This window comes from Archocentrus centrarchus, chromosome 18 (genome assembly GCF_007364275.1).
Source record: "Archocentrus centrarchus isolate MPI-CPG fArcCen1 chromosome 18, fArcCen1, whole genome shotgun sequence".
In the NCBI taxonomy this organism is placed as follows: domain Eukaryota; kingdom Metazoa; phylum Chordata; class Actinopteri; order Cichliformes; family Cichlidae; genus Archocentrus; species Archocentrus centrarchus.
The window spans coordinates 23,612,975-23,637,337 of record NC_044363.1 but is presented as its reverse complement, the minus strand read 5'-3'; the positions used below and the strand labels follow the sequence as shown (position 1 = coordinate 23,637,337).

The window sequence follows — 24,363 nt, the reverse complement described above, 5'->3', positions numbered from 1 at the left end:
CATAGGTATATAGTAGATAAGGCAAAACAGAGTTTGTACAATTCTAAGAAGCTTGAAAGTCAATATTTGTTACGACCACCTTTATTCTTCAGCACATCCTGAACTCTCTGAGGCTGCTTTCTATGACTTCTTTAAGTAGTCTTCAGGAATAGTCCTCCAGGCTTCTTGAAAGACATTCAAAGCTCTTCTTTGGATGTTTCTGCCTCTTGTTCCATTCTCTGCCAAGAAGATCCCACACTGCCTCAATAATGTTGAGGTTCATGCTCTGGGGAGGCCAATCCATGACTGATAGTTTTCTACTGTGTTTTTTTCTAGCCAGATATGCTTTTACTGCACTGACAGTGTGTTTGGGATCATTGCCATGCTGAAAAATAAAACTGTTGCTAATCAGACTCTTTCAAGATGGTATTACATGGTGGATCAAAATCTGATGGTACTTTTCTGCATTCATAACACCATCAATTTTGACAAGATCTCCAACATCACTGGCTGAAATGCAGCCCTGAACCATGACAGAGCCTCCACCGTGTTTTACACATGGCTGCAGTCATTCGCTGATGTACCTCTCTCCTGACCACCTCTGTACACACTGATGATGACTTGAACCAAAAATTTTAAGTTTGGATTCATCAGACCTGCTGCCAATGATTGTCAGACCAGTTCTTGTGTAATTTAGCATAATTCAGCCTTTTCTCCCTCCTTCTCAACTAGATGCATCTCTCAGGTCCTGTGTCAGGTCTTTGCTGGATTGTTTCCTGTTTCTTAAGAACATGATTTTCAGATAATATTGATCTGCTGCAGATAGTTTTTTTTTTTTTTTTTTTAGTCCTGCCATTTCTTCTTTCATCCTCAACCTGCCCAGTTTCCTCCAATTTTTAAGGACACACTCCACACCATGCTGAGATGTTCCATATTTTGGATAACAGCTCATGTTGTTGTTAAATATTTTATGCCTATCAAATTGTTATTTTCGGCATTTTTTGTAGCTTTTGTAGAAATATGTTTTTTGGACAGGGTGTTGGTAACAAAGTTTTAAAATTCAGTCTTTGCTAAGTTGTCTGTTATGTGCAGACAACACATGTGTCCATCCCTTGAGTTTGGTGCCTTTTTCATGCTGGAATGGAATAGGTCAGTATTAAGTGGTTTAACAAGCCATTCCCCTGAAAGTAGTCATGTACAAAGACTGGACTGAAAATAAGTGAAAAGGTAGCCAATGTCTCAAGACTTATAAAGTATTCTAAGGAAAACACTGTAAAATACTCAGAGATTTTTAGTTAACTTTAATAAATGTCTTAATAGTCAGAATGTACCCAAATATTTGGCTAATCATCTTTTATGTAACTGGCTTTTAATTTTGAGATTTTAATAATCTATTTTCTTTTTAAATGCGAAAAATATCTACTCTCTTACCCTGGGCATATGATATTTCTCTCATTCTCAGCAGTGATCATCACATTTTAGTTCACCACAGTATTAGCTACTTTGGCATTAGTAAATTCTAGTTGTTGTTGTTGTTGTTGTTGTTCCTCATTTATTTCTTTTAAAAAAAAACCTCCTAGTAAAGAAAGAAAATAAATCTGTGTATAGTACTTCTATGAAACTTTTTCTTTCAGACCCATGAAATATAAACAGATTTATTTTTCTTAACATTTTTTATGGGTAGTTATTTATTTACTTATTTACACTCTGCACAACTCTACTTCGGTCAGCTGGTTGTCGTGATTGTGGAATTCCAAACATGTGTTACCAACATGGAAGCTCTAGAGTACCTGCTGATGGACAAACTATGCAGCTCACAACATTGTTGAGTGCTTTTCCTGTCGCTTCTTTGCTTCTTAAATTTTCATTTATCGACCTTATACATGCCAGTGAGAATAAATTTACAAACAGCTAATATTGGCCTGTCAATAAATTCACTTGTCTGTGCGTTCATGTCTTCTTGTCATGTTGCATTTGATTTTTCATGCATTGGTGTAATTTTACTTCCTGACCTGTGTCTCGTTCACAACATGTCTTCACTCCCCTAATCAGCTCACTGTGTATAAATAGCCCTGTCGCCCTCATTATTCTTGTTTGATTGGTTGTCTACTCTCCCTGCTGTGCTGTTATATTATCCTCTGCATACTGCTGTGTGTGTGTGTGTTTTTTTTTAATTTCTCCATCTTATGACAACCTTCATAAACTCAGAAGTGAGCCAGTAATCACAGGATTTTTGCACAATGTCTAAAAAGTGATAATATTCACCACATCAGCTTGTCTGCCTGACATCATTCTCTCTGACAGCAGCGCTTCATGCTTCAGTTCACCCCTTTAATGACTTTCCCCCCCAAAATAAACACCTAGTGAACAGTCTCTGGCCACCCTTGCACTAGCCTGGAGTGAAGCACACCTCCCTCAGTACCAGTCAGCAAACTGCAAACAGCCAGTTTGTGTCACAGACATTGTGTTGCTTTGAACTTTCTAAGCAATCACAGGACAGCTATTGTTATGTAACTTATGGTGCCGTTTTAATATCCAGCATCTGCTACCTGGTGAAGATTTGAATATTTGCTGTAGAATCTCCAGAGTTTAAAAACGTGATGCTGGGCACAGCCTCAAATACTGACGTCAGTGCAGACAGTTGCTGCTTTCCCCTAAGCTAATGTCTGGCTCTATCTCTGAGGTGAAAACAATTTGCTGTGGGGATGTTGATTTCTCATCCTATAATTGTTGTTGATGTGATTACTAATAAATGTGATTCATGGCAGGTCTCGAAGGCCTTCATGATTAATCTATTTACCTTCTGGAGTCAATTAACAGACCTTTTAACCCAGTCTTCACTAGTAAAATTTCAATGACGCAACAGCAATCAAATTCTAATTTGGCCCCAACCTCCCACTGCAAAGGAGCTACATCACTAATGCAGGCGCCAGGCAACTGAGTTAAAGATCTATTAGTCTTGGCTTTCTGAGTGTTATTATCAGAATGAACTATTGTTGTAAAGGGAATTCAGTTTGTGCAGCAACTGTTGCCTTTCAGGAACGGTGATGGGGAGAACGCCTGCACGCACGTGTTTTTTTTCCTCTGTTCACTGGAGTGATTCAAACAAGTGGCTTACTGCGGGTGAGCAGATAGAGTTGTGAGACACGAGCGGGATGGCAGTGATTCATTTTTTCATTTTCACGCAGCATCAGACATTATTTACACAGATGGTTCAGAAGATCCACTGATGTATGGCACGGCTGAGCCGCTCACAGCTCAATGAACTGATAAGTGCCACTACAAAAGCAGTCAGGCTTGTTTGGATTACCCTCTGTTTCTGCCCAAATCCCAAAGAATGTCAGGGTAGGAAGCTGATGGCCACTCCCTTACTCAAATTTTCAATTTTTACATGAAAATTAAATAATACTTCATCTTTAGACAACATAACCCAAAAGAAAAGAGTAACTTTGATGAAGAACCATTTTGTAATGGATCTTTAATGTTTAAACGCCTGTGTGAGATTTTGGTGAGGTCCCTGAAATTCTCCAACATGTAAATGCATTTCATCACAAGATAAACATTTCTTGGACATCATACTCAGCAGGTTATGTGAAGTTGATTTCATTTCATTGTTTATACTTTACAACCGTTTCTTTAATCAACTAAAAAAATTCTGGGTTGTTTTCTCTTTTTCAGCATTCAATAAAAGCAACATCCTCTCAGAGATAAAGTGCCAGCTATCAAAAATGATCAGTGTCTGTTTTTGCAGATACAGAACAAAACTCCTAAACTGCTGACAAAACTCATCCTCTGAAGCTTGTAGCAAAGTGTTTCAAGCCAGCATACACAGCCCATTACCACAGACAAGTGCATTAATATTAATCTGCTATATGCTGTGGGCTGAGAGAAAACCCAGTGTATTGCCAGAGTAGTTGTCTCATCTTCAATGTGAATCTCCAATCCTGGCATTTGTTCAATGACATTGTGACAGGGCGCTTTCTAAAACTGTAATTTCTAAGCCCACAGCCTAAGTCCATTGGATAATGGTGGAATTTCTGACATTTGGGGAAAAAACTTAGGCACTAATGTAGGTAGTACGCTAGTTAGTTGCACATGCACTATATTGCCAAAAGAATTCACTCATCCATCCAAATCATTGAATTCAGGTGTTTCAATCACTTCCATGGCCACAGGTGTATAAACCAAGCATCTAGGCATGCAGACTGCTTCCACAAACATTTGTGAAAGAATGGGTCGCTCTCAGGAGCTCAGTGAATTCCAGGGTGTTATGGTGATAGGATGCCACCTGTGCAACAAGTCCAGTCATGAAATTTCCTCATTACAAAATCTCCCAGAGTCAGCTGTTAGTAGTCATATAACAAAGTGGAAGCAATTGGGAATGACAGCAACTCAGCCATGAAGTGGTATCCCATGTAAAATGACAGAGTGGGATCAGAGGATGCTGAGGTGCACAGTGTGCAGAGGTCACCAACTTTATACAGAGTCAATCCCTGCAGACCTCCAAACTTCATGTGGCCTTCAGATTAGCTCAAGAACAGTGTGTAGAGAGCTTCATGGAATATGTTTCCATGGCTGAGCAGCTGCATCCAAGCCTTACATCACCAAGCACAATGCAAAAGTGTCAGATGCAGTGGTGTAAAGCAGTGGTCCCCAACCTTTTTTGAGCCACGGACCGGTTTAGTGTTAGAAAATATTTCCACGGACCGGCTTTTAAGGTGTGGCGAATAAATACGTCAAAATAAATGATACGACCATAACCAAGTGTGATATTTTCTACGTATAATAATAAAAAACGTGAATCCACTTTGTATTCGTATGCAACTCTATCAGCAGCGTTCTCGTAACATCCCGCCTCAACATGAATAACAGGCTCTCTGCCCACAGCGCTCCCTGGTCAGCTGTTAGAGCCATGGTAAAACATGCCTTCAAAATAAGATACACCACAAAAACAAATACAGTAGAAATCACCTCAGTCGGATTCAAATGGCCCAGTTTGGGGTCTATTATCGAATTTCGCTGCAATGGCTTCTGCTTCATCTATGAATTTGCTTCTGCAAATTTTATAATCTGAAATTTTACTCGTAAAAGCAAGTTTGTAGCTTACACTTGCCACGATTGTCCCCAGTGAAATGAACTGATATAAACACTAAAACAATTTCCAGGCGTTGTTAGTGTGTGTGTAGTTGTGCATGAACGAGCCGATGCATGGAAGTGGGCGGACAGGAGCTGAGGAGGGTTTTAGCGCTAAACTCATCCAGTTTATGCGATCACATTTAACTGGAAATTTATTACAATGGGACCAGATTTTTCATCCGAGGTAGGTGAATATCCGACGGATTTATGTGATGATTTTATTGGAATTAATGTTAGGAAAAATCAGGACCTGCAGATGCCATCCAACTAGAGCGAAAACCCGATTTGTGCGACTTCGACTTAGGTGATTTTTACTGTATAAAGCGCATGAAAAATACAACTCACCATAACACTGAATCAGTGTAAGCCCCCTGAGCTTGTTTTTCTGATACTCATTTTTGCTGGCTTCTGGTTTGACTGGGTTCGGCCGATTTCACATGGAGCGTGGATGCAGAGCCGCGGTGTCAAGCGCTGGAGAGTCAGTTTGATGGCTGGGTCTACCTCACTGCTATCCCCGGTGTTGATTAATAAAAATTGTAAATGGACTAGTTCTTACATAGCGCATTTCTACTCTTGTTGAGCACTCAAAAATTTAAAGAAGCGTTATGTAGGTCAACCAACCGATTTCGTTAGACAGGCCTGAAGCTTCTGGGTTTAATTTTAGCGGTGACGTATCATGTGAGCAGAAACGTCTTGACACGTCAAGAGGAAGTCATGGAGGGAAGTAACGGAGCGAATCCGCCCATTTTTCAAAATAAAATATAGTTTAGGCGCAGATAATAAGTAAAACGGAAATAATTTAAGTTATTTATGCTTTATGTGCGGCCCGGTACCAAATGTCCCACGGCCCGGTACCGGTCCACGGCCCGGGGGTTGGGGACCTCTGGTGTAAAGCACGCCAACACTGGACTCTAGAGCAGTGGAGATGTGTTCTGTGGAGTGACGAATCACGCTTCTCCATCTGGCAATCTGATGGATGAATCTGAAGGAACTCTTAATGCTTCAGCATACCAAGACATTTTGGACAATTTGATGCTTTGTGGGAACAGTTTGGGGATGGCTCCTTCCTGTTCCAACATGACTGTGCACCAGTGCACAAAGCAAGGTATACAAATACATGGACGAGTGAGTTTGGTGTGGAAGAACTTGACTGGCCTGCAGAGTCCTGACCTCAACCTGATAGGACACCTTTGGGATGAATTAGAGCTGAGACTGTGAGCCAGGCCTTCTCATCCAACATCCATGTCTGAACTCACAAATGTGCTTCTGGAAGAATGGACAAAAATTCCCACAAACACTCCTAAACCTTGTGGAAAGCCTTCCCAGAAGAGTTGAAGCTGTATAGCTGCAAACCCTATGGATTCAGAATGGGATGTCACTCAAGTTCATATGTGTGTGAAGGCAGATGAGTGAATACTTTCAATAATACAGTGTACTAATAATCCCAGTTTAGCTGCATTAGAAGCACACTTGTCTAACAAATTCCTACCACTTCTGCTCCTGCAGTACAGGTTTTGCATAAGTAAAAAAATACTACAGCCCTTCAAACACTCTTACAAAAATATATTACTACACCCACACTTGCCTATGTCTGCTAAAAAAATTAGAAAACTGCTGACTAATAGGATAACATCAGTCAGATTATGTACAAATAAACTGCAGATAAAAAAAAGTATCTACTTCTAAATCTGTGTTCAAACTGTACCACTTACAGATGTATTTAGTGTAATGTAGCTCAAGTATCACTTACACCATCTCCTTTTGTTTTTAGTGGACGTTATTCTGTGAGGCAAATTAAATCCATCTGACCACAATCTCACTCACACCATCTGGTTTACTTGTAGATGATCTAAGAATGATGATATGTGCTTCTAATTTAGTTTAGTTCCCATTTCCTCCCCACTGGATTCAAATGATAAACTACTCTGATGTTGAAGATGCTGACGAAGTTAAATTCCAGAAGTCCTCCCTCAGTTTACGCTCAGTGAGGTGAGGTTGACAAACTGAGCATTCCTATGCTATAATAAAGGAACCCTGTGGGTGATTATGAATCAAGGTTTCTTGGTTTGTTCAAAGTATAGTCAAGTGAAAAAAGTTTCCACAGGACTCTGTGCAGTCCTGTGGAAAACTAAGTACACCCTTCCTGTTTCTATAGGACAAGTCACAGGGTGAGTGATCCTCAGCGAGTGTGAGTACTGCTGTAAAAGCAGAAGTTTTGGTAGTTTGCTGGTCTAGAGCATTCAGGTATGTCAATCTTCGCAGGAGTATGTCTCTGCAAGTTCACCCCGAGGTCAGACCGTGGAATGCTGAGAGAAAATGCATTTTTTTTTTTGAATGTATATTTCTTCACTGGGATTAACAGTCATAGTGACTTTGTTACTCTCATGAAATGATGAATGCATTTTTTTATGCTGTAGAGAATCGACGGTGCTATGCTATTTGTGTCTTCTTTCACAAAGACAGCTATTATACAAGCACTTCTCATCCTTGGCTGCCATGCTGAGAGACATGAACGTTTCACAAGGTCATGAAAGCAGACAGAACATGATAAGTGTCCCTCAGAGGAGGACAAGAAGAAGAAGAAGAAGATCCTGATCATTTATTCATTGAGACTCGTTCATGATTTCATGAAATAATATCAAGTGGGTAAAAGTTTGCATTAGCTTACATGCTGCTATGTATATTTTACTTGACAAGAAAATTAATAAATAAAAACATTCAAGTATTTATTAATCAGTGAAAAAATGTAATAACACCATAATTTATTAGTCTTTACTGGCATCACTCTGAAGTTCTAAATATTGCAGATTCTTACAGTCAGTTTGAACCCAGAGAAATTTAAAACCTGAAGCATGGCATAGAGTGCAGAAAATACATAAAGAGTACATGAAAGTGTTCTGCTAAATGTTAATACCTGAGGAGTCACGCTGCAAAAGGACAGTTTGTAAGTGTTTGATTGAAAAAGGAAAGACACGTATTATCCTCAGATCTGCAGATCATGGCTGGATGATTTGAATACCCACCACATTAAAATAGGAAAAAAAAAGGAAAAAAGTAAATTGCTGAATAAATTTATTGAAACTCAACCCACTTGAACTAGACTACTTCAAAACAATGGGAGGCAATAGACAGCGTAAACAGCTATCAGCTAATGTGCAGCCAAACAAGAAACCCATTGACATTTCATTTGCATGCTAGTCCTTGAACAAATACACTAAAATTGATCATAACAAAGCAGAGAGCGATAACACACAGTCAAGCTGAGGTTGTATTCAGAGGGATGTCATTTAATCAGGCATGTCCACTGCCTGATTGGATCTTTTGTTTGTACACTTTAGAAAAACCAAACAAACACTGACTCACTCTGAAACATTATGAAAATCTTGTGGTCCAAACACATATCAAAGATTTGCAAGTTACTGTAAGGCTGGAAGATTCAGTCAAATATTGATGCTTATTTTCAAATATTTTCAAAGCTTTTTATGCTCTTATCTTACATGGTTCACAGGTTCTCTTTACATTATGGCCACAGCAATTACAACCCCAGTTCAAATGAAGTTGGGACCCTGTTTAAAAATTCAATCAGAATTCAATGATTTGCAAATCCCATAAACCCAGATTTTACTCACAAAAGAACATTTAAATATATCAAAGGTTTAAATTAAGAACTTTTAGGAAAAAAATTATTTGGGTACCATCCACATCACAATTCATGTTACCACTGCGTTTCGTCCCATCTTCTTTTAACAGCAGTCTGTAAAGTCAGGGAACCGAGGAGACCAGCTGTTGGACTTTTGAGGAATGATGTCCCATTCTTGTCTGATAGAGGATTCCAGCTGCTCTGCAGTTCTGGATCTTCTTTGTCATATTTTTAATTTCATGACATTTGGAATGTCTTCAAGTGGTGAAAGGTCCTGACTGCAGGCGGGCCACTTCAATGCCAAGACTCTTCTACTGCGAAGCCATTCCCCTGTAATAGATGCAGTTTGCAGTTTAGTATTGTCTTGCTTCCCTCAGAAAAGAGAGAAACACATGTTGATCAACACGTGCTGCTGATATGATGGTCGAGCACATTTCCAGATGTGCAAGCTGCCAGTTTCATAGGTACCCCCATACTATCAGAGATACAAGCCAAATGATCTTCCATAAAGAATTTCCTATTCGATTCATCTTTTTATTCAGAAATGAATGCATATACATCCTGATATTATAACCACAAAAAAGTCTAAGTATTATGAGGGAAGAGGACAGCTAAGTCCTAAAACCAGATTTTGTTATGGTACAAAGGTAGATCGTGTCTTATTTTATATCAGACTGTTGGTGCAAATTCCTCACAAACTTAAAAATTAGTTCATTAAAATTAACAAGAAAATAATTATCCAAATGGGTGGGCTGGAAAGCACCTGCTTGAATTGTAGTTCATACCCTAAAAGATTTAATTCAAAATTCCTCTGAAACCAGCATGAGACTGGGCTCATGGGAAGTAGGTCTGGACTACTTATGCTCAGTAAACACCCATCAGAGTACATGGCATCACTGAACACGCTGCTATGATGCTTTGAGTTTCTCATCATGTATTAGTTTTATTGGCTGCTCTGATGGTGCTCTGTACTCACACTCTAAATTAATGATAGTTTTTTTAAGCTAGGCTAATATTTGACACCAGAGACAGTAAAAGTGCTGTTTCCTTATACAGACGGTGGTGGTGCGAAATATCTCTTTGCTGGAAGCAGTAAGGGAATTCTAATATGTGAGGAAATTTCCTTTATTTATAAGAGCTCGTGCTTGAACTTGTTTTGTTTTTTTTTTTAGGTTAATAATGTCCGAGTGCTACTGCTTCATTTAAATTTCAGTATGAAATGTTTCATATATGGCCACTAAGGACATTAACATGATGGGTAATACCAGAGGACATTTACACATTATAGACTAACATTACAGTTTCTATTTCAATGCAGTTCCAACTTACGTAGTTGAGAAAAGTTTAGATGGTTTCACAGCATCCAGACTTTTTAAAGCTCCGATCTGAGATTCTCTCACATGCTACATTATTTTAATGAACCACAGACTCTCACGTTTTGGTTGTCGGCTCAGTTTAATAACACAAACCTACATTCTGGGATGTGTTACTGTGAGTTTAACTCCTCCTTCGGTTGCCTGGAATCCATCATATTGAAATTAGGAAGTCAGTGATTGCTCTGGCTGTTCAAAGACTCTTTAGATCCTGAAAGTGTATTAATCTATGTACAGATTTTGTCTCCGTCCTGCTGTGCTGGTTCACCACCTTCTATCTCTCTCTCTCTCTCTCCTGCTGTCTCTTTCTCTCTCCCCTATCTGTGTGAATGTGTTTGGAGTGGGCGAGATGACCTCACTCTCGCGTCTCAGGGACGGGACGGGACCGGTCCTGGTTCCCATCTTACAGATCGCACACCAGGAAGTAACAAGCTCACCTGTTTGCCATCTGGTTTTATCCTGTTGCTACTTAAGGAGGTTGGAAAACATTCAGTCTTTGCTGGATTGTTGCACTGATCACAGTTAGTGAAGCTGGCTCTCTTGTTTGTTGTGTTGCCCTGTTTTCCTGCTGTGAGTAACTTCCTTGTCTTGCTGTCTGCACAGATTATCTTGGTGTTTGGAGAGAGGGAAGCTCTTTGTTTGTGGAGTGAGATTCCGTAAGAAGTGGAGATGTGGAAATAGCCCGTTGGTTTGGAGATCTGGATTTGGGAACCCCCATTTGAACTGTTGTAATCATTTGTGTTTGTAAATAAACTTGTTAAGCTTTTCATCAGAGTCCTGTGCTTGAGGAAAACCTGACTGAGTTGCCTTGACATTTTTTTTTTTGCTCTTTTGTACATGTGACAGATTTTCTTTTTTAATGCTAGACTCTGGTTTGCTGCTACAACAGTGGACACTGTGCAAGGCATTAAAGGGAAACCTGCAGCAGCTCCAGGTCTGACACAGGTGCTTTTCACAGGCCTTCAAAATACAAAAGGGATGACAGCTGCAGACCATGAAACCTGGATGTGGGACAAAATACGTGTCATATATATGTGTGTCCCTGTTCAATGAAATCCTCACACTGTCACTCTGCTGCAAGCTAAGAATTGTAGTGCACTTAATATAAGAGATGACTGTGTACAGTCAACGGGTAATTGAACCACTAAATTTTCAGCAATAAATGTAAAACTTTACAAGACAGACTAAGAGGGTGTTGTCAGCTTGGTACCATATTTCATTAACATTTACAGCATCATTAAGGCAGCTGATTATAAATGGTTTAAAACACTAGGAATAGAGTGTGGATTCTTTAATGTGGCAATTATAAGAACCTTTATCACTTTATACCTATAATATTCTTTAGAGCTGCAAATGATTGTCTTAATTTTAATAACTGGTTCATAAAATAGAAAGTAATAGGTTTGAAATAAGTATAATTAGGTTATAATGCATCATAAACATGGCAGCTTTTCTCAGTCTATATTAAACTTACAATCACATAACAACCAACCATGAATGTAACAAGCTCAAAAAGAAAAACAAACTTTAAACTGAAAAAGAAAATGAATGGTGGCTTAAATAAGTAAATGGTTATCAAGATATTTGTGTTACTCAGTCTTCTTTTATATATTAATATCACATATAAAACTGAATAAAAATGGATATGAGCAGTAGACAAAGATGAGACACGCCACATCTCTAAACACACCACTGAAACAATTTTGGAGTAAATATTTACCCATGTAAACATTTATAGGCATTACATTATATCAATACTGGATGATGATTTCTGTTTTAAATTTCATACTGGTACCTTTTGAACCACAGAATGATGTTCTAATACAGTTCATTCATTAGTTAGCAAACATATTGCAGCCAAACTCTGAAGTATGCTGAAGACAAATGTAATTAATACATTTAATGGACGCAATTTTGTTGTCATCATCAACACATGAGTTTAAAGCTACGTCTCATATTTATCTCAGACTGTTTTTATCCAGTAGTAAGTGTTCAAGAAGCCAGAAGGTACAAAACAACATTTGACATGCAGTCATTTTATACAACACAGTGATCTTTAAAGATTCAGTATCAAAAGTTTGGACACTTACCCATTCATATGAATGACCTATCCCAGTAATGACTGTAAATGTAAACAGACACTGGTAATATTAGCCTGTATACATGTTATAAACATTCACATTCACAACTATGGACGATTTAGAATCACCAGTTAACCTAAGCCCAATAACTCCATGTCTTTAGACTGTGCAAGGAAACCGGAATACCCCGTGTTTGCGTGGGTTTTCTCCGAGTACTCCGGTTTCCTCCCACAGTCCAAATTAAAAATGTATTATGAATATCATGATCATACTAGACACCAAAATTTGAGTGTGTTCAAGGCACAAGCGCAAGCCTGAAGTATGAAGCACTAAAAAGATGGATTATCACTTCCTTGGCCTTTTTATCTAGTAGCTTTACATCCTCATGGGGTTGATGAGAGCTCTTTGCCTTTGCAACAGAACTGCTGAAGTACACATGCACACCCATCCAGATGAGCTGTTATGATGCTGGCGGTATCGCTCCCTCTTTCCTTTGTTTCCTTAGTGCTTTGCTGGCTCTCTTTCTCCTTGTATCTGTGCAGGCGCCATGCCAAGTTCCCTCCTCTCTGGACAGTCAAACAGCACTCCCGAAACCCATCCACTCATCGGGGCTCTGCAGCATTTAAAATCCAGCACATCTCATCATTTGATGCCAGGTTGTTCAGTCCTTCTATGTGCTACAAAAGTTGTTGTCTAGCTTTCCCCAATTTATTTTTGACCTCAGAGTTATCCTCACATCTCTGTCTCACGCTCTCTTTCCTCTGCTTGTCAGATGGCAAACTGACAAGCAGAGGAGCCTTGCCCAGCTTTCAATTTTCAATTCTCTCTCAGTAAAGCTCACCTGCCTGCGTGTCTCTGCTCCACTCTACACCTGCTGGCCATCTTTGCTCCCATTCCCTTCAGCAGCCACAGCTCTGTACTCTGGCCAGTGCCAGCCACTCTCATGCCCTCACCAGCTTCCCTTCTGCCAGGGTTCAGTTCCAAACTAGAGCTAAATTTGCAAAACTGAAATGATCTTTTTTTCACTCTGATCTTGATGGCCTTTGAGTTTTGGTTGAGTTCTCATTTTGTTCTTTAGAAGTAATTTTCAGGATTCTTCTGTTGATATTTGCTGTTAAGATAACCTGTTGAAAGACTCTTGCTTTTCTTGTCTGTGAAGACAGTTATCATGCAACAACATATATGAAATGGGTCAGATGATGGTATGTGATCTAAAATTGCTAAACGTTTTCACCGTATCATTCTTTTTTTTTTTTTTTTTTTAAATGTACAAGAGGAAAAACAGCAATTTCAGCACTCTGTGCTCCCTTCCTGTTGTGGAAGCTCTTCGATTTCACAACTAAATTAACATAACCTTCTTGACAGGATGCTGCTTTTTATGACAAATGTTGCCACAGAATCTAAATGACTCATGAGAGGTGATTTCTTTCATTCGGTGATGCTGACTAGGATGTGCTGGATTTCCATCAGACTTTGGCATCAAGGTGTTACTGGTGTTAGCTGGTCAGCTGATCTCGCGTTGGCCGCTGATCGCTGCAGACTGAGTTATTCATTAGTTTCTCACACGAAATGCATCGAGATCTGCAACTTGAAATGGGCCTATCGTGGTTCAACCCATTTTCGAGCTAAAAAAAAAAAGAATATCTTAAAAAAAATCCTTTGTTTATAATTCAAAAACATAAACTTTCATATCTTCTAGATTCATTATACATATTTTCAAATATTTCATTCTTTTTTCTTCTTCTTCTTTTCTTTTGATGATCATAATATTTCAAATGAAGGATTTACCATAGAAATGTTCATCTCCTTTATGTATTACTCAGTTGGAGCTCCTTTATCATGAATTACTGCATCACTGCGGCGTGGCATGGAGCTTGTGGCTCTGCTGAGGTGTTATTAAAGCTTTGATAATGGCCTACAGTTTATCTATAGTTTGGGGTCGGGCGTTTCTCATCTTCATCTTGACAGGACTGCATAGATTCTCTGTGGAGTTCAGATGAGTTGGCTGGCCAATCAAGCACAGAAATGACATGCACAGGAAACCATTTGGTAGTAGTTTTATTACTGTATGCAGTCGCTAAGACCTGTGGGAAAAGGAAATCAGGATCTCCATAAAGCTCATCAGCAGAAGGAATCTCCTGGTAGATGACTGCGCTGACTCTGATTTTGACCAAATGAGAGCCATATGTGGTATTTATACTATTTTAATAGTAATTTATTCAAACTTGAAATGAAAAATTCTAATAACTTAAGAATTTCTGATTTGCACAAATTATGAGTAAAAATCATTAAAATGAAAACAAGAAGTATTGAAATATTTCAGTTTATATTTGTTTCCCTTTGGGGCTGCATCAGGAAGGGCACCCGGTGTGAAATAAATAAATAAATAAAAATCTGCCAAATCAAATATGTTGTGGTGACCCCTGTGAGGAAGAGAGCAGCTGAAAATAGCTTTTTAATTTAATGAATGTAAAATATATCAGGATTTACCTGTTTGAATGTTTTTTGTTTTTTTATTACACCTGTCATGTCTGGCAGTTTTCACAAATGGAATCATGATGCATTACAGTGCATTATTGTACCAAATGTTTCTGCTTTTGCAGGAAGAGCACTATAAGTTCTCTGTAGGCTTCTCTTGTTAATGTTTGTCGTTTATAGGCAGGAAGAGAACTTGACTGCGTACTGAGGAGGTAATTCAGCCATTTGATTCAGGTGTGTTGGATCAGGGACACATCTAAAACCTACAGGACACCGGCCCTCGAGACCTGGACTTGAGGATCCCTGCCCTAGACGGCGCTCCCATGGCCAAAGGGCAAGAGCCCCAGAGAGCCAGAGGCAGTGAGCAGCCCACCACCCCCACCCCCCTGCAGGCCGTCCCCTAGTGTGAGCTGAGAACGCGGCCCTGTGGCCCCAGGTGCCCGAGAGCCGCCCAACCCCCAGCACACGGTCATCTCTGGCTGGAAGCACAGAAGCACCACTGACCCGCTGCTCAAACATCCAGCAGACAAACAGAAGAGAGCTTTCAGGGAGAGGAAAGGAAGGTAAAATAACTGCACTGCTTCTGAAAGCTCACAGAAACTGGAGAATTGTGATTTGGAGTTTAAATTCAAGTAACTGTGATTTAAGCAACTAATAGCAAAACCCTGCTGGGAGGAGGAACTGTTAAAGCTGCTGTATGACCGTCACATTTGAATAAAACACGGAGGGGGAAGCATAAATTATATATTTTTTTATTCTCATAGATAATAGTGACACATTAAAAATAGTCAAAATCTCTTTCCTGACACCAAACATGTAAATGAAATAAATAATTCTGTGTGCAAATAAATGTGGAATTAGGGCTGCAAGCTTGGCATCCATAATGATTCACGGACAAAAGGTTCATGCTGAGCTTTCACTCAGCCTCACAAGTCCTTGTCATACCTCGCCGATGCCTTTTGTGCTCCTTTAAGAATACGCTGCTCCATCCTCGGCGGCTGGGCTCAGACTAGTTCTGCTCTGCTTGAGGGGCTGCTTGGCTCTGAAGTCCAGTCAATGCTGCTGGCCCCAAGTTTTAATGACACTGAAGCTGCTATAATAGCGTATTCACACACTTTATCAATTCCAGCCCGTGGAATTGAATATTCTCATTCCAATCCAGGATGCTGGTGGTCATAATGGAAATAAAGGAGATGCAGATGTGAAGTATAAAATATCGCTGGAAATCCTTGACATCAAGGAGAAGAGAGGGGATCATACGTACAGTGTAACATATGTTACTGCAGGTACAGTCTTCCTATTGTGAAGTTCACCCTTCCACAGAAAATTCTTTATATACCCTAAACTAGACAACAGGCAGCTAGGCTGTGAAAACGCCCAACAGGCAAACAGCCCACTATCACTGCCTCACCAAACACGGGCACTTACTCGAGAAAATCCGTCACACTGAACGAATCCTAAATGCGTCCTAGTTTTATAAAAGGTAAACGTCAGTATAATTGGATGCTTGTGATGAAGAGACACTGACAGTTTGTGACACAACTGGAGGCAAAGATTAGGGACTGAATTATTTCTCCTGACTGATTCTATAGTGTCAACAGTTTCACAGAGACAGACCACCATTAGTCATAAAAAAAAAAACAGGACCAGGAAAGAAAACAAAAGACCGACAGAAGAAGAACAGATAAAGGTGTCATTTTTTTATGTGCTCTAACATAAAAAGCACCATAAGACAATATTTAATCAGTAAAAGGCACACAATTAATTATTAACATGAAAGGGCCAACTCTTCTAAGGGCAGCTGTTTAATATATTACATCATTTTCTATTAAAAAACAGGCTTTCTCAGTGGCTACAGGGTGCAGTGGTTTAATGTGCATGAAGCAAGTGCTGCCCATTAATTTCATGTGACGCAAAGTGTGAATTTGGAATTTTACAACAATATTTTTTTACTGTTTCTCTGTGCCATCATTAAAATATAAAATACAACAGTTGCAGGAACTGCATTTGTGTCTGTAACAGAGACATCACAGTCCTGACAGCTGAACGAGATGCTCGAATCAGACGGTCCACAGCACAGGTCTGGATGTGTGGTATTTGTTAGTCTCTCTGGGGTGTAGCTGAAAAATTCTCAACACAACACATCAGACTTTCAGCCCATCCTTTAATATTTGGGATCACTGCTGTCTCCTGCAAAACATCTTTTTAAGACAACTTCATTGTTCAGAACTCATTAAGGGGACCTATTATGCTCATTTCCATATTTTTATTCTTGGACTCTACCAGAATGGCTTTTGCATTCCTGATTCAGAATAATCCTTACTTATTTTATACTGGGCCTTGGTGCAACTTCTCAGTTCATGCACTCTGTGAAACAAGCTGCATTCACTCCCATTAAGCCAACTTTCTCCTCAATAGTTGCCCCTAATAAACAAAAGGTTTAAACAGTAGGTAGGCAGGGATGCACGCTCACAGGAAGAACTCTGTGTCTGAGATATGAGGACATATTGAGGATGTCAACAGCTCAGGGACAAGTTGCTGCCCCAAGTGGAGGAGTTAAAGTATTTCAGGGTCTTGTTCACAAGTGATGGGCGAAGGGAACAGGAGATTGACAGAGGGATTGGGGATGCATCTGCAGTGATGCGGACGCTGCACCTGTCTGTCATGGTAAAGACAGAGAGCTGAGCGTAAAAGCGAAGCTGTCGATTTCCCGGTCGATCTACGTCCCTACCCTCACCTATGGCCACAAGTTTTGGGTAGTGACCGAAAGAATGAGATCACAAATACAAGTGGCAGAAATGAGCTTCCTCCAAAGGGTGGCTGGCCTCTCAGAGATAGGATGAGGAGTGCAGCCATTCAGGAGGGTCTCAGAGCAGAGCTGCTGCTCCTCCACATAGAAAGGAGCCAGTTGAGGTGGTTCAGGCATCTGACTAGGATACCTCCTGGGCGCCTCTTGGGTGTGGCGTTCCGAACATGTCCTACCGGGAGGAGACCCCGGGGCAGATTATATCTCTCAGCTGGCCTGGGAATGCCTTGGGATCCCCCCCCCCCGGACAAGCTGGAGGAGGTGGCTGGGGAGAGAGAGGTCTGGGCTTCTCTGCTTAGGCAGGTAAGAAGAAGAAAACGGATGGCTGGCTGGATGGCTGGATGGATGGATGGATGGCTGGATGGATGGATGGATGTCCACTTTCACTGACGTCAAGAGTAAAGTAAAGGTCTCGGAAACTAAATGTTTGGAGCAGCCTGGAGCTTTTTGAAATTTGTTTAATACAAGTATCCACCAGTGTGTCAGTATATACTGTACATGACAGGAATAAAAGGAAAAGCATAATAGGTCCCTTTAAAGGAAGACCATTCCTACTCTAGTGATACATGCTGAGAGGCAAGACCAATAAGAAGAGAGCAGTAATTATGGCTGAAAGTGAGGGATCATTCCCCACCATCACTGAGTTCCTTAAAAAAAAATAACATCTCTGGTTGCTGTCAGAACATCTCGCACACTCCACACATACTAAGCCTTGCAGGTTACTGCTACCTGAGCACCATCTACCTCTGCAGCATGTTCCCAGATAAGTGACGCCACTTTGTGTAAAAGGGTGAATCATGGACTTTTAAAATACAGATGGTGCAGTTTTTTATGTCTCTGTTATTTCACAAAAAAAGAGTAGGCACACATTGATAAGATGCATACCTACTCATCTTATCAGTGAGAGCTGGAAGCTCTTATCACACTGATAAGAGCTTCCAATCAATAATTGAGAAATAGTATAACACCGGTTAACTGCTGAAATATTCATATAGATACAAGGCAGTATGAGGCAGCAGTGTAAAAGTACTGAAACTTGCTACTGTTGTCCTGGTCTCTTAAGAGGAGCTGTAAAGACAATGCATTCTAACTTTTGGGTATTCACTTGGTAAGTCCAGATTGGTGAAGTGAGCTTTGACCTTTAGGTGTGCTGCTGCATCTGCGTGAGCTGCAGGGAGGCGTGTTACAATGCTGACAGAGGCAGGCTGGGTGACTAGGAGGTCACAGGTTTGATTCCCTGGACTAGCTTTTACAGCCACCACTACAGCACAGGCTGTTTCATATGTACTAAAGATGCATGATTGCATCTGTACCAACCAAATAAATGCCATATCCTAAACATCTTATTTTTATTATTAGCACTGGAAAGTAAATGATACAGAAATAACCAGAAATGACACATTATGAACTTCCATTTCCCTTCAGGGCTCACTTTGAGAAGGAAAAAAACATCCCTTTAACTGGAAGGAAATCCTTAGAAAAACAGGGAGGGACACATAGACATAAAATAGATGAGCCAACGTGTCATAAGCCTTTTTTTGTCCCTTGATTTTCACAAAATAAGCCAAAGAAAAAACACAGAGAAGCAAGAAGACAAATCAGTTTTTCTTCCTTGTATCTTCAGGACACGTTGTTTATATGCCACCAGTTATTCATATTTAAATGTCTGAACAATCAAATTCATTTAAATTAACTTGTTTTAACTCAGCTGCTGTGAAGATACACGATGCTCTTAATTAATACTGCATATGAAGTATTTCTAAGGAGAATAACTGTATCATCTGTTGTCGAGCTGTCCATGTAGATATCAAAAGGCACTTATCATTTTATTAAATATGTAAATTAGGTTTTCTTTTAACTCATTTTCAGTGCCTTTTTCATTTTACTTAATTTGATGGTTGGACTAAGTAAAAGTTATGTTTCTGCTGGATTTTCAAGAACTGCTTTTGGTATATTATGTCTTCACAGAGTCAGTCACATCTGTCTTGTCTTGAATACAAACTAAACTATAATTGAGTGATGATTGCTTTTGACTGAGATCAGCGGTGTCACAATCACCAAGTGAGGCACCTCTTCATCTTAATCCTATTCAGATCTATCCTTTAGTGTGTGTGCTCATTCGAGTGAGTGGATATATCACTCAGCTGCTACAATGAAATATGTTGTGACATAGCGTTTACTTCACTTAAGCTCTCGTGTATATAGGAAGGACTACAGGATTGTTTGTGCATACAGATGTGAAAATATGATCCACTTACTATCTGCTGGCTGTCCCATAGAATAGAATTTAAGCTGTGAAATTCAGTCTCTTAACCTCATATATTTGTGGTAAAAGGAGCTGCCATTTTGGATTTTTTTTAGGTTTCTTCACAACCAAAAAGTGTTATTCCTGTCAAAAAACAACAACAATAAAAAAAAACACCCAACCAAAAACGGATCCCATGGGGCTCAGAAATGTTAACGCTGGCATAGCTCCAGGCGTCTTTTTTCAACCTGTTAACACACGTGCTGTGCATCCCCCAGATGTACTGCCAGATGTTCAAGTCCAGCCCACACGAGTGCATATAGGTGTGTGTGTGTGTGTGTGTGTGTGTGTGTGTGTGTGTGTGTGTGTGTGTGTGTGTGTGTGTGTGTGTGTGTGTGTGTGTGTGTGTGAGAGAGAGAGAGAGAGCGTGTAGCGTGGAGGTGTGTACGAAGAGGTGAAACGCAGCAGACTGTTGAAAGTGCAATCCATCTTTTATACTTGATTTACACGGCGGTGTGTCCGGATTAGCAGCCTGCCTCTCAGCAATGAGCTCAGCTTCAAAATCCCAATTCCCTCAGCACACCTACTCTCACACTCCGCCTTCGTGATCTCCTCAAAACTGCTGCCACACACAAACACTGATCCAGAAATTAAATCCCGCACACGACCTGTAAGACTCTTGATCACACATTTTTCTATTTTATCTCTGGCTGGCAGTCTCTTTCCTTGACGGCTACAGACAACCTTGAGGAGCATTCACTAGTAAAATACTTGATTATGAGCGCAGCAGTACTGACCTCCAGTAAGTTGAAGTTTATTTTAAAAGGAGAGAAAGTCTTTCAGGTTATATAGACAGTTAAAACTCAACCAGCACTTCAATATACAGACATCTCGCTCGTATCGATTTGTACATTCGCACGTTTTTATAACATCCTTATTTGAGAATTGTGTTTAGAAATGAGTTTGGGGTTGAGATAAACTGGACACAGGTTTGTCCCCGGCCTTATAAAATTCCAACAATGTAAAAAATAATGTGTGCCGGGGGCGTGGCGGCAGTGGGTGAGTTTTATGAGAGCAACACACGGGGCATCATTAAGAGCGAGAGCGCACCATGCTGAAGGAGGAAGATCTGCGGTTGGATGTCATTCAACTCCTGACGAGCAGGACCCGTGACAAAACTATCACAGGGGGTATGGGATATTTTTTTTTGCAATACAAGTAAGTTATCTTTAGATACATCTGATCAACAGGCTGAAAAATCCTCCAGGGACTCCGTTAATTGGGAATTTTTGCGTGCGCCCGTATCCATGTCGTCAGATTCGTAAATTAACCGCAGAGCCGCGCGTTTTTGATGGACTCTAATGACAGGGGCATTAGAGATCTGAAAAAAAAACAAACTGCCAAAATCCATCCAGTCTGGGATATATATATATATATATACATAAATATATATATATATACATAAACACACGCACGCTCCCACATAACAATGGATTCGTTTAACGCCAGCGGAATGGATGCGTTCACGGTGATCCATTTGAATTCCTCCTGGGCGCTGGACAGTGGATATTCTTTAGCAGCGATAGCTGGCATCGCTGCTCTTGTAAGTTTTCTCATTCTTTTTACCGTTGTTGGAAATATTCTGGTGGTTATCGCTGTGTTAACGAGCCGGGCGCTGAAAGCCCCCCAAAACCTTTTTCTGGTGTCTTTGGCCACAGCGGACATCCTGGTCGCCACTCTGGTGATGCCGTTTTCTCTGGCGAATGAACTTATGGGTTACTGGTATTTTGGAAAAGTTTGGTGCGGTATCTATCTGGCTTTGGATGTTTTGTTTTGTACTTCATCCATTGTGCATCTGTGCGCAATAAGCCTGGACCGGTACTGGTCCGTTACGCAGGCTGTAGAGTACAACCTGAAGCGGACTCCTAAACGCGTCAAGTGCATCATCCTGATCGTTTGGCTTATATCTGCTTTCATCTCATCTCCGCCGCTCATATCTATCGATAGCAACAACGAGATCAGCTCTCAGCCTCAGTGTGAGCTGAATGATGACACTTGGTACATTCTTTCCTCCAGCATCGCATCCTTCTTCGCTCCCTGCTTAATCATGATCTTGGTCTATATCAGAATATACCAGGTGGCCAAAACCAGAACCAGAAGCATGTCGGGTAAAAAACCCAGGCCAGATGGTGTCACACAAACTGAGAATGGACTGAGCAAAGCCACCTCCCCTTTCCACGGCGAGAGAGAGAATGGTCACTGTCAGTGCCCTCCTACGCCCAGCCAACATACGGTCACCGTCGGGCAACAGACTGAGGAGGCTGACATGGAGGAAACCTCCTCCTCAGAGGGCAAAGATCCCAAGTCCCAGTGTCAGGAGTCCCAGAGAGCAAAGAGGACCAGCCAAAAGAAAAGCTCCCTCTCCAAACAATCCACACGCATCGCCAGGGTTAGTAACAAATCCAGGGATCTTTTCGCCTCCAGGAGGAAACGTCGCAGGAACTCCTTAGCCAGAAAGAAGATTTCTCAAGCCAGGGAGAAGAGGTTCACATTTGTCCTGGCTGTGGTCATGGGGGTCTTTGTTGTTTGCTGGTTCCCCTTTTTCTTTAGCTACAGCCTGTATGGTGTGTGTAGGGACTCCTGTAAGATTCCGGACCCACTTTTTAAATTCTTCTTCTGGATTGGCTATTGTAACAGCTCCCTCAACCCCGCCATTTACACCATCTTCAACCGGGACTTTAGACATGCCTTCCATAAGATCCTCTGCAAGTCCTGGAAAAAGTCCTTTTAGCTGTGAAGCAGAGCTGCTGCATCACTGTGACAATCTTACTGGAAATATCATGTTGAATTTACAAAAAAACGGGGGGAAAAAGAAAAAGGAAATCTGTTGTGTTTGTTTCTGCCACTCATGTCTCATTGTCCTGCTGTTTTTCCAGTCATGACAGCGTACACCCTTCAAGGAGTCCCTCCAAGCTTCAGCATAGATGTTTTCATTACAGACTTCTTACAGGCTTTCCCAGTTTGATTGGTGTGCACCACATTTATTTTACTCCCACTGAAATGTGCTGTAATTCTGTGTTAAAGCATCAATACCGATGAAGCTCCCTGTACATCCACAAAAGATGCACACATGGGTGATTTACGTGCCAAGACCGCCCCCAGTTCAGCTCAGTTTGTCCCATTCCATGCAAGGTGCGCACTAAGATATTTCTTGATCACACATTTTCGCTTTGGTAATTAGACCAAACATATTAAGACATATTATTTAACATATTATTTAAAAATATAAAAATATGCAACATACAAGCACAAAATGTGATAACACCAGATTCTTCAGACACTCTTAAATCTGTGTAAATTAGTGTGACATTTTGAGAAAAATGCACATGCACTTTCAGATAGATTCAATTCAATTCAAGTTTATTTGTATGCCACCAAATCACAACAACAGTTGCCTCAACATACTTTTTATTGTAAAGCAAAGCGCTTACAGTATTAGAAAGAAAACCCCTATGAGCAAGCACTTTGAATGTCGGCGCAGATGTAACTGATCTCAGGTCAGCAGGCAGCCTGTTCCATAGAACAGGACCACAGTAACTGAAAGCACCCTCAGCATGCTTGGATCTGATTCTAGGAACATTTAAAAGATCTACACCTGATGAGGTCTGACTGGGTTATAAGAACTACCGTGACAGAGAAAGGGGTCTGTGCTTGTGGTCATTGCATGCAACAGGTGGGACTACGGAAGGTTAATAGTGTCATAAAACTGTTCTTTTCCTCTTTTTTGCTTCAGTTTTTTTTTCAGAAAGATGTGATGTGTTTATTATTGAGCTTCAGTGCGTTTAGAAAAACAGCTACTTTTAGACACAGCTGGGGCAGCTGTTGCTGATGCTAAACTAAGCTTACCAGCTTTTGGCTGATACTATGTAATTACTATAGAGAAATGAAAGTAGTATTGATCTTCTCATCTAACTTAGCAAGAAGTGAAAGAAGAATATTTCCCAAAATGTCAAACTATTCCTTAAAGATTTGATTCAAAAAAACAAAAACAAAACAAAAAAACAGGACCAGTCTTAATGCCTGACGGGTCAGTGATGTGCTTTAACAAAAGCTTTAAAAAAAAAAAAGGCTTCAATCTATTAAGCACAAAACAATTCACACACACTATGCCTGGAGCTTTCTGGGCCCCGGAAATGATGAAGCCTTTTGGAGGCTGCCCACCTGGCCCAGGTTAATAATGCTCATACACTCACATAGCTGTGGTTCCCAACCTCGTTTCCTTCCCCTGCAAATGAAACTCTGTTTATATGTGTTGTTTGTTTTAAAATATATTCAGTTATTGAGGAGTCAAACCAAAATGATTCTCCTTTCTTACTTAGTTTCATTTTGATTACCTTTTAAAGAGCAAATCTACTATTTTAAGGAAATGGGGGCTACTGTGGAAAAGTCTGAAAAGATTTTTATGTGCAAGCATGTTTGAATCTTTACTTCTGGCCTCTTTGAGACAGCCAAGCACCAGGTTGGAAACCAGTGGTTTGTTTTTTCAGTTGCCTTGATACTGTTGGTCATATTTTCTTTTGTATTTTTTTTGAGCATCTCTACTGTAAACAGACTCGAAACTGAGC

At 40.4% G+C, this 24,363-nt stretch overlaps 1 protein-coding gene across 1 annotated transcript; it reads left to right on the top strand.

The window, feature by feature from the left end:
* Positions 1-21,227: 21,227 nt before the first annotated feature.
* LOC115797387 (alpha-2 adrenergic receptor) lies at positions 21,228-22,862 on the top strand. The gene has a single exon (XM_030753952.1). The coding sequence runs from the start codon at positions 21,228-21,230 to the stop codon at positions 22,527-22,529; it is 1,302 nt and encodes a 433-aa protein (XP_030609812.1). The 3' UTR covers positions 22,530-22,862.
* The last annotated feature ends 1,501 nt before the right edge of the window (positions 22,863-24,363 follow it).

Coding starts and splice junctions, on each gene's coding strand:
- LOC115797387 (XM_030753952.1), top strand. CDS start 21,228: ATGGATTCGTTTAACGCCAGCGGAATGGATGCGTTCACGGTGATCCAT.